The sequence below is a fragment of the Talpa europaea genome (assembly GCF_964194135.1).
Source record: "Talpa europaea genome assembly, chromosome: 5".
Classification (NCBI taxonomy): domain Eukaryota; kingdom Metazoa; phylum Chordata; class Mammalia; order Eulipotyphla; family Talpidae; genus Talpa; species Talpa europaea.
The window spans coordinates 95616832-95633503 of NC_140071.1; the positions used below are offsets into that span (position 1 = coordinate 95616832).

General features: G+C 37.4%; 1 protein-coding gene across 2 annotated transcripts in view; it reads left to right on the plus strand.

The window, feature by feature from the left end:
- PRKG2 (protein kinase cGMP-dependent 2) overlaps positions 1-16672 on the plus strand; it is a gene marked incomplete at both ends in the record, with an annotated part of 88901 nt that overhangs the window by 50802 nt on the left and 21427 nt on the right. The window contains 5 exons of one of the 2 annotated variants that reach the window (XM_084233486.1): positions 2362-2460; positions 3965-4118; positions 5954-6090; positions 8678-8767; positions 10055-10196. In XM_084233486.1, the coding sequence (XP_084089612.1) occupies positions 2362-2460; positions 3965-4118; positions 5954-6090; positions 8678-8767; positions 10055-10196 (622 nt within the window). The remainder of the gene's footprint in view (positions 1-2361; positions 2461-3964; positions 4119-5953; positions 6091-8677; positions 8768-10054; positions 10197-16672) is intronic. The other variant, XM_084233485.1, reaches the window with a different exon arrangement.

The window sequence follows — 16672 nt, forward strand, 5'->3', positions numbered from 1 at the left end:
ACTGAAGTACATTAGCTGTGTGGTAAAATCTTATAAATTGTTTCAAAATGTTAGGATGAAAAATATGATAGAAAAGAAGAACATCTCTCCTTTTCCTCTATTTTAATCACCTACACCAAATATTTACTTATCTTGTATAATCATCATCTTTAGAGAGGATGCAGTAATTTGTTATAGTTTACAAACTATTTGGAAGTTTGAATTTTAAAATGTTTTATTTATATATGTGTAGTTGAGATTCAAGAACATACAAAGAATAGAATATATTACAATAAGACATACAAAGTTAAATGAACTTTTTCTGTGAGTGGAGGAAGCTAAATATCAAGCATGATGACATTGTGGATTTCCTGAGAGATTCTGGTTGTCTCTGTATTTATTATGGGCATCCACTTCTCTCTAAAAGTATTCATTTTAAATGACAAATTATACATCATCCTAACTCTGGTTTACAGGCTAGATTAAGATCTTATGCTAAACATATGCTGTTCTATATACTAACCCATAAACTATGCTAATCCATATACTGTTCTATATAGAACACCCTATATATACTGTTCTCATATCATTATTCACACTTTATTTCATTGTTTTATTTAACATCCATCTTCCCACTCTTCTGTCAGCCTCCTGAGTGCAGAGACATTTATTTGTCCACTGCTACTGCAGTGTCAGCATCTGACAGTCCTTGGCACATGGATGTGCTCACCAGATGTTGGCTGAACAAAGCAGCCCCATCCTTGCAATGAAATCTAGTGTCTGAAAAGTCTATGGCTTTTTATTCATTTTTCTTAATCCGTGATTTTAAAACATGCATAGAATGAATCTACTGCAAAAAGGAGACTTAACATTTGAGCTACATTTCCTATTTTTAAAATGTAATGAAATGTGGGTAATAAGGAAGATGACAGTAGCTCTAGGCGAATGGGCAGTTTTATTCCTGACATCTCCACCATTGATTGCAGGGACAGAGCTCAAAGAAGTTGATTAGTTGTCCCTCGGGCTCTCTCATCAGAATAAGTACAGGCTGTGCATGTGCACCTGGAGCAGCTAGTAATTCTTTATATTTGACTTTCAATTTAGTTTGTGAAGCGTTTCTTGGAACCTGTGACATCAGTGTCATCTACCTTTAAGATAATAAGATTTGCTTACAGTTGAACTTGAATTAGTTTTATAGTGGGTAAAATAATAGTTACAGATAAAATAAGTAAAACCAAAGTATAGAAAGTATTTCCTTTTCACCTGAAAATTTCAAAAATTGGATATTTAAAAATTGTGGCTCTATTGCTTTATTTCTCACCTCTCTACAATCAATGGACTACAGTCCATAGAGAAGAGTAAAGAGCAAAGTTAGAGAGATGAGTGGAAAATAACCAGTGTATAAGATATATACACTTTTAATATATTTTATTGTGTAGCACCTCAGTATGGATTGGTGGTCAGTGAATGAGAGTTGACGTTTTCGGGGTTAGGCAATCAGGGAGTGGTGATTGCACACAAGTGTGGGGGTCCTGGTTTACTACATTTTACATATTTTGAGCTAAATTTTTATTCCACCCAATTTTCTATGTCTTAGTGCTTAAGGTGTGGCCAAGTTGACTAAAGTATGGTTCCCAGGAGGACACTATTTTGTAGTAGGGAAAAGAAGCACCCTAATAATCATAACTCAGGGTAGATTGTCAAATGTGGAAGTGGGAAAATATTCCAAAGATAGTAAGCAAAACATCTTGCACTAGTGAGGAAGACTCTCTTTTCTTATGTGTAGTGTGGTAGGTAGCAATTGCCAGAGACAACATACTGAGTCAGGAGATTGGATGAGACACGTAACAAACCTAAGATCTGTAAAGGGTGAGGGAGATCAAGGGGAGATGTAGGCTGAGTGTCAGAAATATACTAAGTTAAGGTACAAATTTGGATTTAATTTTGAAGAAATGTGAAATGAGGAGTATTGTCTGAGGACAAAGAAGAAATCAATTTTATCCTTGAATTTAAAATAAATAATCTGATTAAGCAAATTTAGAAAAATATCTATAACCCATGAAAACTTTTGATTGTACAGATCATATAGATGATTTCCTTTCCACTGTCTTCTTAAAAATAAGTGATAACTGTTGGCAAACCTCATAGAAATATTTGTCTTCTCACTGATAGCCTATTAATTTCTATAGCTTTAAAGGCATAAATATATAAATTCTAATAACTGTGCTATATTATGGCAACTTTAAGATAACGAAAATTATTGAAAACTGTTATAAAGCCATGAGTGATGCTACAAAAACCTTTTTTATGAGCTCAAGAAGAATGCCAAGTTGCAATGATAATTACCAGCATAGAACTTTTGATTTTATTCCATTCATTTAGAACCTTCAACCAAACAGTTGGGACTTTTGAAGAATTGCAAAAATACTTAGAAGGGTATGTGGCAAACCTGAACCGTGATGATGAAAAAAGACATGCAAAGTAAGTAGAGGAATCTTCTCCTAAGTAGAATATGAATTTTGGCAACTGATGAATTTGGGGAAAAAGAGGGGGGATTTGTCATGTTGTGCCTTTATGAGCCTTCACTTCACATGGGGTGGGGAGCGAGGAAGTTTATTTTAATTGTTCCACAAAGAGGATGCTCTTTACCATTAGTGAAGCTGTTATTTTAGTCTGCAACTATCTAGCTCCTTATTTTTTTGTGTTAAATTGAAATGTTGGGGAGAAATTTCCTGATAAGGGAAAAGGATTTCTTTATCTGGTCTCTTAGTGCAAAAGAATGTTAAGCCTGCTTCCCTCCTTTCCTGGAAATTAAACAGGAAAGCCAAGGCATAGAGCAGCCCACTCATTTTCATTCCAGGTGAAGAACTATGCTCTCTCTCTCCAGAGATGAATTAGGTAGAGTTCTAAATTTGGTATAAAGATAAAAAGTTCTCCAGTTAATAGAAAACTCCAATTAAAAATTGAAAAATTAAGGGCCTCCCCTGGTGGCGTACCAGTTGAGAGCTGGGCTGCAAAGCTGCCTGCAGCCTCTGCAGCGCCGGTTCGATCCCCGGCTGCTGGTGAGGGTCCCACATGGCGTGACAGACCTCTCCTGTTGCTCCCACTGCTCCCCTCAGCAGTGTATTTTGTCAGTCTGCCTGTTCTGTTCCCTGCTCTGGCTCTGGTGAATTCTCTCACCCTCCCATGCTTCTGACTGTACCCAGTGCTTGTATAAATAAATAAAATAAATCTTTAAAAAAAATAAAAAATTAAAATTATTTGGAAATCCTTTGCTAAAACATTATGTAGAGAGAATATGTAAACTTACATTCACCAAATTGTACTGTCAAAAATTAGACTCTAGAAAACTGAAGTTTGAGCTAAATTAGAGCATTCGATCAGGACCCAGTACATTCTTTTCACCAGGAACATCCTTATGATTTTTATGCAACAGGCCTTTGTAGTAGCAACAATTTATGCCTATATAACCCACAATAGTAAACTTTAACTAAGAGAGAACAAATGGATATTTTCAAATAGTAATATATATAAAGTAAGATATAAAGTAAGATACGATTTTTTTTCATGTTTCACAGAGCACTTATTCAGGATCTGATTAAAATAGAACAGCAAAGATTCTCAGTGTGGTATTTTCCTGTATGTGCAGCAGAGGAAATGGCTCTTTGGTTTCATTTCCTCTCATTGACTTTTTAAAAATCTCTATTGAGATGCATTTTAAATACCACATAACTCACCCCACTTACCTCTCATTGATTCAATTAGACATTTGTCCTTATTATGTGTGCATGTCAGTTTTTTGTTGTTGTTGTTTTTCTCCCCAGATGTGACTAAATCTGATGCTGTAAATGTTGAGATAGCCTTTGGGGCAAATGTGGGCAGTAACAATGAGCAGAATTAAGATTATTATAATAGTGGAATTAATGGGTTGGCATGACCCCTACTTGACCAAGGGGTATATGTAAAGTCTTACTTCTCTTCACAGGAGATCCATGTCTAACTGGAAGCTGTCCAAAGCACTCTCTCTGGAGATGATTCAGCTGAAGGAGAAGGTGGCCAGATTTTCCTCATCATCCCCATTCCAGAACCTTGAGATTATTGCAACACTGGGCGTTGGTGGGTTCGGAAGAGTTGAGCTTGTAAGGGGTTTACGTTTCAAGCATCTGAGAGAGCCTTTTGACTTTTTATTTTGTTTGTTTTGTTTTATATTCCAGTGTGTCTTGCAGCAATATCTGACTTATCATTGCTATCTTCAGTGTTGAAATTGAGAAAGTGCACTTTTCACTCTGTTGTGTAGTAGCAGGTCCATGCTAGTAAGTCGTAAAAATATAGCTGCTATTTCAAGCCTTTAACTTCTCATCTTTTGATGAATTGTTTTCTTGATGGTAATTATTGGAGAATATAACAAGGAAGCATTGCATTCCCAGAGTCTACAAAATTGAAAAAAAATGAATTTCCTAACAGCAAAATGTGTGTGTTCATGCTCTCATGACACATCACTATGTACTAAAGACAAGAAGACGAGTCCTGTGGGAGTGCCAGAGAAGCAGAATCTTTAATAGTACAGTTCCACCTCTTCAACAGCTCCACTCCTATATCTGTATTTGGCTTTCATTGTCCTATTTTTGGGTTGTTCAAAATTTTCTAGTAGAAAAAAGGAAAGGAATATGAATGCAAGGGGAGGTTTGAAGAGCAGCCTTCTGTAGTGTGGATCGGGACAGCTGGCGACTTCCGGCCTGATGTCGCTGCATCACCACCTCTCTGAGCTTTATAAAAGAGCTTCTAAGGAGACGCAGAATGGCACTGTCCCATCAGGTGCTCAGAGAAAGCTGGAGAATGGAGGTCTGTGGCCTTACTGGGTACAGAGGGCTCTGAACCCCTGACAATTAAAGCCCTTCTCTGCCTAGCAGATTTTAAATGATTCTCATACATTAACCTCCAGAAACTATGCCAGCACATCCGTCTGATATGAAATGCTGCCAGGAGACTCTGGATAGTACACTGCACACCCAGTCAGTACTTCATCTTTGATGGTGAGGAGAGAAGGAAGGACTTCTTGATAGACCAAAGAGTATTTGTAGCATTTGGTCTACCGTGTGGAGAAATAGGCGTGACATCATCTGCAGTGGTACTTTTCACCAAATAATCTTGGCAAAAGGATTGAATTTACAATGCTGAGATCATTATTTTTTTCTCTAGCTGATTAGTAATAATTGAATCTTTAATCCCATATTGATTAAAAAGCCATAAGCAGCACAAGTTGCAAACCTGAACCAAACATTTAGGCAACCATTTTACTTGTCATATAGATGGAGTTTCAAACCTATCTAGATAAATACCTACTAATATTTTTTTTTCTTTTTAAGGGAAAATTCTGGTTGTCTATCTAGAGCCAGGCTCTCCAATAGAACTTTCTATGCTGATGAAAATGTTGTTTATCTGCTCTGCCCCATAGGGCAGCCACTGGCTATATTCTTTGGTGAGCCTTTGAATTGTGGCTAATGCAACAGAGAAACTGAATTTTTAATTTTAATGAATTCAAACAACCACATGTGACTTGTGGTTACCATATTGGATGATGGTGTTAATAAGTCTCGCTTTAATATATTTTGTTTTGAAAATCAAAGAAGCAACTATTATCAAAGAACAACTTTTATCCATTTTGGTTAAAATTTTTCATGTCACACACTCAAAACTGAATGGATTTGTAAATATCAAATCTTCTACCAGAGTTTTTTCCTTGTTTCATACAAAAACTTTAGAACCATGTTCCAGATATATGATCTGTTTTGGAAATTGCAATGAAAGGAAGTATGTATAATTTCATGAAACACAGATCTCAGCAGGACACCTGGTTAAAAGTTTATGTGCTCTTCAGCAGCGAAGGAATTTTAACTCACTAGTTAACATGTTTTGTAGAGATATTGCATATCTTTCCTAATGAGTTAATTTGGGGGGATCTTTCTTTTCTTAGGTTAAAGTGAAAAATGAGAATGTTGCCTTTGCTATGAAGTGTATCAGGAAGAAGCACATTGTGGACACAAAGCAGCAGGAGCACGTCTACTCAGAAAAGAGGATCCTGGAAGAGTTGTGTTCTCCCTTCATCGTGAAGTAAGTGAGCATTTGGCTGCTAGGACTTAGGACTTTAGGCTCTTCTTGTGAGTGTTTCCATGTAAAAGGAGAGAAAGGAAGCAGCTTCCCCACTCCGATTCTCCATCCTAGTCACAACAATGGTACATAAAATGATATAAATTTGAGATTTGGGCTCAAGAGTCCAGGTTATTTTATTCTTGGGTAAATCTCAGGCAAAAGTATATGCGTATGAATATAAAATTATTGTGGAATAATTTGAACAGGCTGTATCTTCTAGACCTGATGCAGAATTTGGGAAACAAGTTTTCACTCAAAAACCCTTGGGGTGTGTTGGTGTTAAATTTGTGCAAGAAGTAGCATTTGGGCATATGAGGGTTGCCACAGAGCCACAGATGTGGTCCTGGTAGTGCCCAGAAGCTAAAGACCATCTGCTAATAGCTACCCTTCTGATTTTTGCTATCACCAGAGTTTGGAAGAGAATTATCACTTGTGTTAAGCCTCTGCTCTCTTTATGAGTTAGTGGAGTAGTTTGTATTTTCTTTTGTCTTCATGCCTCAGATTAAAGCTTTAGTGATTTCTGGGTGATGCAAAGTGCCCTTCTAGTAAAGAGAATGTATACATTTTTATCAAATTCTTGAGAGAGATTTCCTGTCTATCCATATTCCCAGACCTAGATTTATTTCCAAGATTAAAAAAGAGGTTTGAACCTAGCCAATGCTGACAATGGAAAGGCATCCTGTTATCTCTATATTAACTATGTTATCAAAATGTTTTCCTCTTAATAAATAGTTCAGTAACAAACTATGATGAACAACTTCAGGATATGAATTAGATTTTACTCATTTTCTCACTTCCAGTTGAATAGCACCTGGAATATAGCAGGGCAATAATAATATCAAGGATAAATATTTTTTTAAATTTTAATTTTTTTTAAATTTTTAAAAGATTTTATTTATTTATACAAGCACTGGGTACAGTCAGAAGCGCGGGAGGGTGAGAGAATTCACTAGAGTCAGAGCAGGGAACAGAACAGGCAGACTGACGAAGTATACTGCTGAGGGGAGCAGCAAGTAAGGCAGGAGAGGTCTGTCGTGCCATGTGGGACTCTCGCCAGCAGCCGGGGATTGAACTGGTGCTGCAGAGGCTGTGGGCAGTTTCGCAGCCCAGCGCTCAACTGCTGCGCCGCTGGGGAGGCCCTATTAAAGATAAATAGTAATGAGAATATTTATTAGAAATTAAATGTGACAGATACTCCTATAAGCACAAAAAGTTTTTATTTTTAAATAAAAATATATATGTATATAAATATACGTATCCAATATATATTTTAATATATACATATAGAACACACATATAAAATATATATTAAGTTAATGTATATAATCAATGATACTTAATCAACATAAAATCAAATGAATGCATGTATTCCTTTGATCCTTGTAATAGAACAGTGAAGTAAGTGTTGTGATTGTCCTTATTGAACAAGAACAATAAGAAAAGAGAGGTGACGTAGCTAATAAATGACCCATCAGGGACATGAGCTGGCCTCATCCTCTTGGTCCAAAGTCCACACTCAACCACTTTATTAGATTGCGTTTGCTGTCTGCACAAGATATGGCTGCTCTGTAGTCTGCTCTAGCCTGGGCATGGTGCTAGGGAGAAAAGGAAATCTCTTAAGATCTAGACACTGCTTTTACCCAATGCTGAAATATGGTACTCTGCTGGGACCCCTGTCAGAACTGACACTGCCATTCCTCACCTTCTGGGAGTGCTGCCAGCTGGTGACGCCTGCTCAGTCGCTCTCTGGCCAGTGTTCATAGGTGAAGAGAACCACTATGACTGGTGTAATCTCTCTCCAAGTACATCCTGCATCCAGTAATGGCAGAGTTCCTTGAAGCTGAGGCAGTTGTTGAAACTAGATCATAGTCCAGCATTTCCTCTGTTCAAAACTGATTTCTTCTTCCCCTGTGTGTTTCATTCCCAAGTACACTCCTCACTAAACTCACTGCTTACAAATCTGTCTCAGAGTCTGTTTCCTGGGGAAACCAATATTAACCGAGTAGCAAACAGAAGACATGGCATGAATAACTGTTGTGCCAGGCAGATCTTAAAGGAGATCTGTGAAGAGGTTTTGGGCCTTTGTAAGGAGACCCTATTTGCAGGCAGGATATTTAAGTTGCTTTATCAAGAAGTTGCCTTTGAGCTTGGTCTCAGAGAATGGATGCCACATTTTACAATGAAACTGAGATAAAGAGGTTCCGTTTTTAAGTAGAAGGAAAGAATTTAAGTAAAGGGGTTACCATGAGTAAGGAAGGAGGAAAGATCAGTGTATTCAGTGAAAAGTCCATTGTGGCTGTAGGATGTTTAGAAGATGAGGAGTTTTGTTTCAAATGTTATTGATGATGCTCTTAAGCTACTGTAAAGCGTTTTTAAACCCATAAGTTCTCTTCCTGCCCACTTGTGTCGGCACAAGCATCTTCTCCTTTCCTTTTTTTAAAATATATATATAATAGACTTGTTCTTTTAGATACCCCCCCAAAAAAACCCCAACGAATAAGTAAAACCATAAGTTCTAATAATAACTACTCTTTATTTGCGTTCACAGGTTATATCGTACCTTCAAGGACAATAAATATGTATACATGCTTCTGGAGGCCTGCTTAGGTGGAGAGCTGTGGAGTATATTAAGAGACAGGTAAGGGAAAAGGACTGTAAATAATAACTTTTGTCTGCTCACATCTGACCTAAAGGGTGCTATCTTCATGTTCATTTAAAGAAACAGGAGGGGTCCTCCCTGGTGGCATAGGGGTTAAGTCTCAGTGTTATCACCACCACAGCCTGAGTTCGATCCCCAGCAAGGGAGCTAACCTATACATGGCGCAGCAGACCTCTCCTGTCTCACCTGCTGCTCCCCTTAGCAGTGTATTTCAGTCAGTTTGCCTGTTCTGCCCACCACTCTGTTTCTGGTGAATCCTCTCACATCCCCATATCTCTGACCTGCACCCCAGTTTTCTATGCAAAACTAAATAAATAAAATTTAGGAGAAAAAAGTATCAAGGACCTTAGGTAAAAGAGACTTTGAAGCATTCAAGTAAAACTTTAGTGAGTTGTGTTTGGAACATACTGTTGGATGGATCTGAACGCAGATAACCTGGAAAGGTAAGGAGACGTGTGATACATGTAAAAGCATTTGCGTCTTCAGCATCGTTGCTTCATTGGGAAGAACTGCATAGAAGATCTAAATTTATTTAGAAAAGGAAATTTCAACTACATGATAGGCACTGCACCTGATCCTCAGAACAACACCACTAAACAAGTAGTTTTACAGGTAAGGATCTGAGGCTCAAAGCAGCTAAGGAACTTGCTGAGGACACAGTACATGGAAGAAACAGGAGTCCCAACCAGTCCCTCATTCCAAAGTGATACCCAAGCAGCAAATCACACCACATTTCAATAATTCAGTATGAAAACCTATCTCAGTGCTGACACAGGGCAACTTTAATATCATTATAGTGCCTCACACAGGAAAGAACTATGACCCCATTTCTACATGGGTTAATGTTATATAGCATATTCACAGGAAATGAAAATGATCGGTTAAGTCATTTTTTAGTCAAGCAATCAATTACAGAAGTCTGGTTCAAGCTCACTATTGAAGTAGTTGCAGTCTCTCCAGAGATTGTCATAATAGTCTTTAAAAAAGGTCTTTGTTTCCTTATCTATTTTTGTGTTCATCTATGATTATAAGAAACAGCTGTTGGGCTGTAGGCACTTAAGTGAAGTAGTTCTTGTTGGCATCAGACATGCCCCTGAAATTCTTTGTGGTCAATAGTCTAATTCATTGTCATTATAAAATTATTTTTAGTGTTAATGTCCTACAAAATATCTATGTCATAGACTTACCAATATAGTAACTGATACCTAGAAAGGACAACAACGATCTATGTCTAGAATAATAAGAGAGAAAATGATTTTATTGCAGGGGCAGTTTTGATGAATCTACTTCCAAGTTCTGCGTTGCTTGCGTGACAGAAGCATTTGATTACCTGCACCGACTAGGCATTATCTACAGAGACTTGAAGCCAGAGAACTTAATTCTAGATGCTGAGGGTTATCTTAAATTGGTAAGATAAATTTTCTAACTTACAGTATCAGACAAGTTATTTCAAAATGCAACATCGCATTGTAGTTGTTATTTTCTTTTAATTTTGGTAGACCTGTCATTTTTACTTGGTGCACTTCACATTTACAAAGATTTTAAAAACTATTCACATCAAAACTTTCATTTATGGAAATAACTACAGCTACCATTTAATGGGCAGCTACTATATGTAAAGCTACCATGCAAAACATTGTGAATTTCGCACACTTAGCCCAGGATGCAAATCATGTTTTTTTTTTTTTGACCTAGGAAATTAATATCTCAGCTATATTTCTGACTCTGTCTAAAGTCAATTGATGGAAGTCACATAATATAATACCCTTAAAATTGGATTTTGTTATATTTTTAATAATTTTAACTATTGTTTTATCAATTCCTACCACATCTAAGGACTGGCTTTAAGGAGTAAGGAAAGAAGATATTATGTCTCCAGCTCCAAGCTTGCCACTGTCTGCATAAGGAAAGAAAGTACACATGGATTGCGGTAGCTTTTTTGAAATGTTTCTAGGTGATTCTGAAGAGCAGGGAGGGTTGAGAATCATGTTAGGCCACAGGATCCTTGAGGAGACTGTCCTTGTTATCTTAGTCATCCTCTAGTGCCTAACAGGGATCCCCCAGAATGTCACACTGAAAAAAAATTGCTGCCAACCACATGAACAGTTTTTTGTGAGAAATCATAATAGTCGTAACTGAGGAGAAACCACGGCGCTGCAGACCTTAGGAAGGGACCCCATTAGCAGGAGAACCCAGACTGAGTTTTCCTGAATCTATTGCGTCAGAACCTTAAGGACATTAAACCATCTCAGTGCTTAACATTTACAAAGATTTTAAAAAGTATTCACATCGGAACTTTTATATATGGAAATAACCACAGCTACCATTTAATGAGCAGCTACTATATGTAAAGCTACCATGCAAAACATTTTGCAATTAGTATACTTAATAATCAATGAGAAGCTTTATCATTTTCATGTTATGGTTTGTAATTTAGCCTTAGGAACTGAATTCATTATGTGTAATTGCTCAGTGATTATTCTCCATAGTAAAGGAGCTAAATAAAAGTCCTTTCATATGAAATCTGGCTCACTTCCAAGAAACATTTTGATCCATTCAAGCTTCATTTTATTCATGAAAGGCGCCTTTGAGATCTGGTGGGGTACTAACACAAAACCTCAATCACTCTTCTTCTTCACACTTCTTTCATTGGCTATACCTCTTATAGATTTTTAGGAAGCTTTGGAATATTCTAGAATTAAAATCATCACAAGAGATATAGGCTAATCATTAGATTCATCCTTTTTAAAAAATAGCTTCTTATAAAATCAGATAACATTCAGCACTGTAGGTATAGGGTCAATAAATTTCTTATTAGCCATTGTTATCCATCCAGCTAGATCATTGACAAGCACCTACATGACAAGTAATAACTAAAGCCTTTCGAGATTAAAATGTATATGTCGAATGTTTTCACTTAAAGCTATGTATGAAATATACTATGTATGAAATCCTCTTATTATAAAATGTTTTTAAAATACTGAATGAAACATTAAAAGCAGTATTACAAATGCATGGCTGAATTTGTAAGACAGTATTGGGATTCTGCCAATTGAGCATTAGTATAGGGTGGAGCTCAAAGATTGAAATTGCTGTCTTGTGGGCACCCAGCAATCCTAGGTGGTCTGGAAGTTTGATTTTAGCAGCAGAACCCTCTGGGAAGAGGAAACAAATTTTTTGCACTTGGACAGTGTGGAATGTTGAATCAGAGAACATTGCACAGAGCCAGGAATTACATGGATTATACTCTCAGAGAAGTAGAAAGTAAGAAAAAAAAATGAACAATTTATAAAGAAAGAGTATGTGCAAGAAAACAAGCTTTTCTCATTGTTGGGTTGTTGGTAGAAGAACAGAAGAGTCTCCACTAAGAAGTTTTGACCAGGCTGATCTTGGAGGTTGGCTACTCAGTTTTTAAGGACAGAAAAACCTAAGCAAAATGTAAATGAAAATGGATTCATGTACATACCATACCCAAGTTTCCAAAAAGCAATATATATTCTCTCTGGAAAAATGTACTTTGAACCCAGGACACAAAGGACTCCTGGAGATAAAGTTCCAAGGAACTTAATCTCACTTTTAAAAAACAAGAACTTTAAAAAGTTCAGTCGCTTCTGTACATGCCCACATTGTAGGTGCACACACTAGTGCTGCAGTCACCATTGCCAGACCTTCCCATCTGTCCCATGAGCAGTAATGTGTTCTTGCCCAGTGCTAGCACTTGACCCTGGTGGCTGAAGACCCCTGGCTCCTGAATAGAGACTCCACCTCCCACCTTCCCCTTCCTTGAAGATGCAGGCTCCACCCAGAACCCTGGGCTAGCTGGTCCATTCCACCAGCCGCAGGCCTCAGGGCAGCATACAGGGAGTGCCAAAAGTCCAGCTCAGGACCTTAATGTGGAAACAAGTCTTTTTTTTTTCTTTTTTTTAAAGATTTATTTATTTTTATACAAGAACCAGGGTACAGGTCAGATGCACAGGAGGGTGAGAGGATTCACCAGAGACAGAGCAGGGAACAGAACAGGCAGACTGAAGAAATATACTGCTGAAGGGAGCAGGGGGCGAGACAGGAAAGGTCTGCTTTGCCATGTGGGATTCTCGCTGGCCAGCCGGGATCAAACCCATGCTGCAGAGGCTGTGGACAGCTTCACAGTGGTGTGCTCAGCCACCTGCGCCACCAGGGAGGCCCCTGGAAACAAGTCTTCAAAAGGGAATTTGATAAGCTTTGTGTGGTTTAGCAATATGGTTCATAATCATTTATAATCTCTCACAGATTCTGTGGGTCAGCAGTTTGAGAGTCGCTCAGCTGGATAGTTCTGACTTTCCTGAGATGTCTTAAAAAGTTTCTGTCAAATGTTGGCTGGGAATGCAGTCACCTATAGGCTTGACTAGGCCTGGAGGATCCAAATTCACAAAGGCTCACTCATATGGCTGATAAACTGATGCTAGCATTAGTCGGGGCGTTAATTCTTTTCCCCATGGACTTCTTCATGGAACCGGTTCCACTTCCTTATGGAAAGCAGCTAGCTAGCTTCCTTCAGAATAAGAGGCTACAATGTGTTAAGATCAGCTCTCAGAAGTCATACCAGCACTTCTCTGTGTTTTGCTAGCCTCACAGAGCCAGCCTTGAATATAGGGAGTAAAAAACTGAGGCTTTTTTGGATGTTGGCTATTGTAATTGTGGACATAAGGAACAAAAAAAAGTCTTAAAAGCTATCAAGTAAAACAGACAGTTTACATATAAAGGGATAAAAATTAGGCACTCAGTTGACCTCTCAACAGCAACAATTGACGCCAGAATGCAATGGAATAAAATTGTAAAATTTCTGAAAGAAAATAACTAAGAATCTTGAATTGTAAATCCAGAAAAAATATCTTTTAAGAAGGGTGAATTAAAGGCATTTTTAAACAGGGGTAAAGGGTGACGTTAGAGCCCATAGGAGAAGAAGACAGTTGTTTGTAAATCAGGAAGGGATCTCCCGCTAGAGCCCAGCCATGCTTAGGGATTTTAGATATCTTTTCTGTAAGATTTTCCTGAAATCTTAGATTTCATAAATAACAGTATAACATTATCCAAATTCTTTCTAGTTCATTGCAATCTCTGCTTGAACTCTAATTACATTCATTCATGACATTTATCTGTATGTCTTTACTTCTGAACAGTATTTTCATAGATTTGCTAATTTTATTAATCTTTTTAAGAACATCAACTGTAGCTCCATTTCCTTTTTATTTCATATTTTATTAATTCATGTTCTTGGCGCTATTGTTTTTTCTTTCTTCCTTTCTTTCTTTGGCCTTATTATATATACCTCTTGTCCAGTTTCTTAAGTTGGATGCTTGACTCATTGATTTTTCGCTTTCTTATTTCTGAGTTGAAACATATAAGGCTACAGTTATTACTCTAGCCATCACTTTAGTTGCAACCTATGGAGTTGAATCGATGGAGTATATTCTGTTTTTAATATTCTTTTAAAATTTCTTTTCGGGCCTCCCTGGTGGCACGGGTTAAAGACAGCACTGTCAGGCTATTGCCAGTCACTGCAGCACAAGTTCGATCCCCGGCCAGCCAGGGAGCAACCCACATGGCACAGCAGACCTCTCCTGTCGTGCCCACTACTCCTCTCCGCAGTGCATTTCAGTATATCTGCCTGTTCTGCTCCCCATTTTCTCTGGTGAATCCTCTCACCTACCCCGCACCTCTGGCCTGTACCCCAGTTCTTATATGCATAAATAAATAAATCTTTAAAAAAATTTTTTTCACTGATCCTTGAAGTATTTTGATATATGCTTAAATTTCTAATGAGATGAGTTAATGTTTTTTAGTAGTTTCTTTCTGATCCTAAAATTTTGTTATTGGTTTCTACTTAATTTCATCAGTATTAGTGAACAAAATCTTTATGTTCCTGTGAATGAGAAAGAAGTTGCCTTACTCGTGTGCTTAATTAACTTTTCTTTCCCCTTAAATATCTTCTACTTCCTCATCAATTTACCTATCCTGGGAAGGTTCCCATTGCAACTTAGTTCAAGTCTCACCTCCACTGTGCATGGCATTCCTAGACTTTAATTTTCTGATCTTTAACACTGGGATAATAACCCCTAGTTCTCAAAGTTGTAAAGATTATACATGCACATACATATTTTATTGAAATTGATGTTAACAGCTATCTCTTCATTCAGATTTCTTTTGTACTAAATGCACATTGAGTCTCTGCTGTGTTATACTGTAGAAGGTACAAAATGAATAGTATACAATGCCTTTCTTCAAGGAGCTAGATTTATTCACACACAACCGAAGGATGCTTTCACAAGGCATGTAATTGTGGAATATAGTGTTAAAGAATGTCATAGGAGAAAGGCACTCACACTGTAAATTCAAGACTTCAGAGGTAGTGGCATATGAGATGAGCCTTCAACAAGTTTTTCTGTTCATTTTTGTGAATGCAAAGCTCCCTTCATCTTGACCACTCCCTACCAAATACTCTTAAGTACTTTAACCAAGAGAATGAGTTGTTGCTGTGAAAGACTTGTCCTCCCCATGTCTTAGTCTTTCTCATTCTTTTCTCATTCTTTTCCACAGTGGAAGTCATTCACTGTGACCTGTTTTAGTGGATGATGTTACCATCATCTTTGGTTGTTGGTGGACAGGATAAACAAATTCCATTTTACGCTTGTCTAGACTTGGGAAAAAAAGGGTGCCCTAAAAATGCCACATAATTTTTTTTTTTATAAATACTATGTCTCCATGAATCATCAGGCTTATTTAGACTGGCTATTCTGTATCCGTCTTTTATTTGACCAAGAGAACCAATATCTGACAAATTTACTGATCCAGAGAGAAACTTCTGGGAAAAAGCTAATGCTTCCTGGACACCAGCTCCAGCAAGCCACAATGCCAGTTTTTCTATTCCTGAATGATGCAATCATTGCTGCAGATTTAGAGACATCTTAAAACCTTCTAGTGTGTTAATGTTTTTGAAGATTAAATGTTTTAATTTTTAGCATAAAAAGTTATTTTAGTGAGGGGAATGTAATGGACACAAAGGAAAACTCATGTGCATCTTCTCAAGAGAATCATCTTGGAAGCCTAATTTTACTAGAAGAATTTGAAGAAAATTTTATAAAAGGAGAGAGTTTAATTTCTGGTCTTTCAGAATAGTCTCTTTAAAACATTTCAGGTCACATATATCCTTTCTTGTAATTCTCTAGTGACCTCTTACCAGTGAGTACCTGAAGTTCTTCCTGTGACCTACCAGATGTCTGCATGATGTGCCCTTGTTTCCTGCTTCTCTTCCCCTCACACACTGACCTTGCCAATCCTTCAACCTCTGATGCATGTTCCCGAAGTCTAGGGTCTTTGAGCTACTTTCTCTTCTAACAGAATCACACATTCTCCACTTTTTACAGAACTCTCTTATTTTACTCAGATTTCTGCTCAAAGCTTCTAAATGTTACCTCTTCAGAGAGCCTCTTTGTGTTCACCCTGTTTAAAGTGCAGCTCATGTTGTCATCTGTACTTAACTTTGCTATCTATTTTTTCATAGCATATGTCACTCTCTGGCATTGCTGTATTATGTATTATATTTGCATGCTGCTTCCCCTGTTTCTCTTGAATATAGCTCTAAAAAGCTGGACTCTGTATCCTGATGCTTATTATACATAATAATGTTTAATACATTTTCATTGATTGAATAAATATGAAATTACTTACATTTCTGTTGCCTAGAAGATATAGGGTTAAAAAAAGACCAGGGTTCATGATGGTACCCATGATAATACAAAACAGAGGTAGTGTGAATTTTTATAGACAAATACACAGAACTTGATATCAGAAGATACGGGACCTTCTTTATTAGCCACATAATTTTGGATAGACCTGAGTATAAGT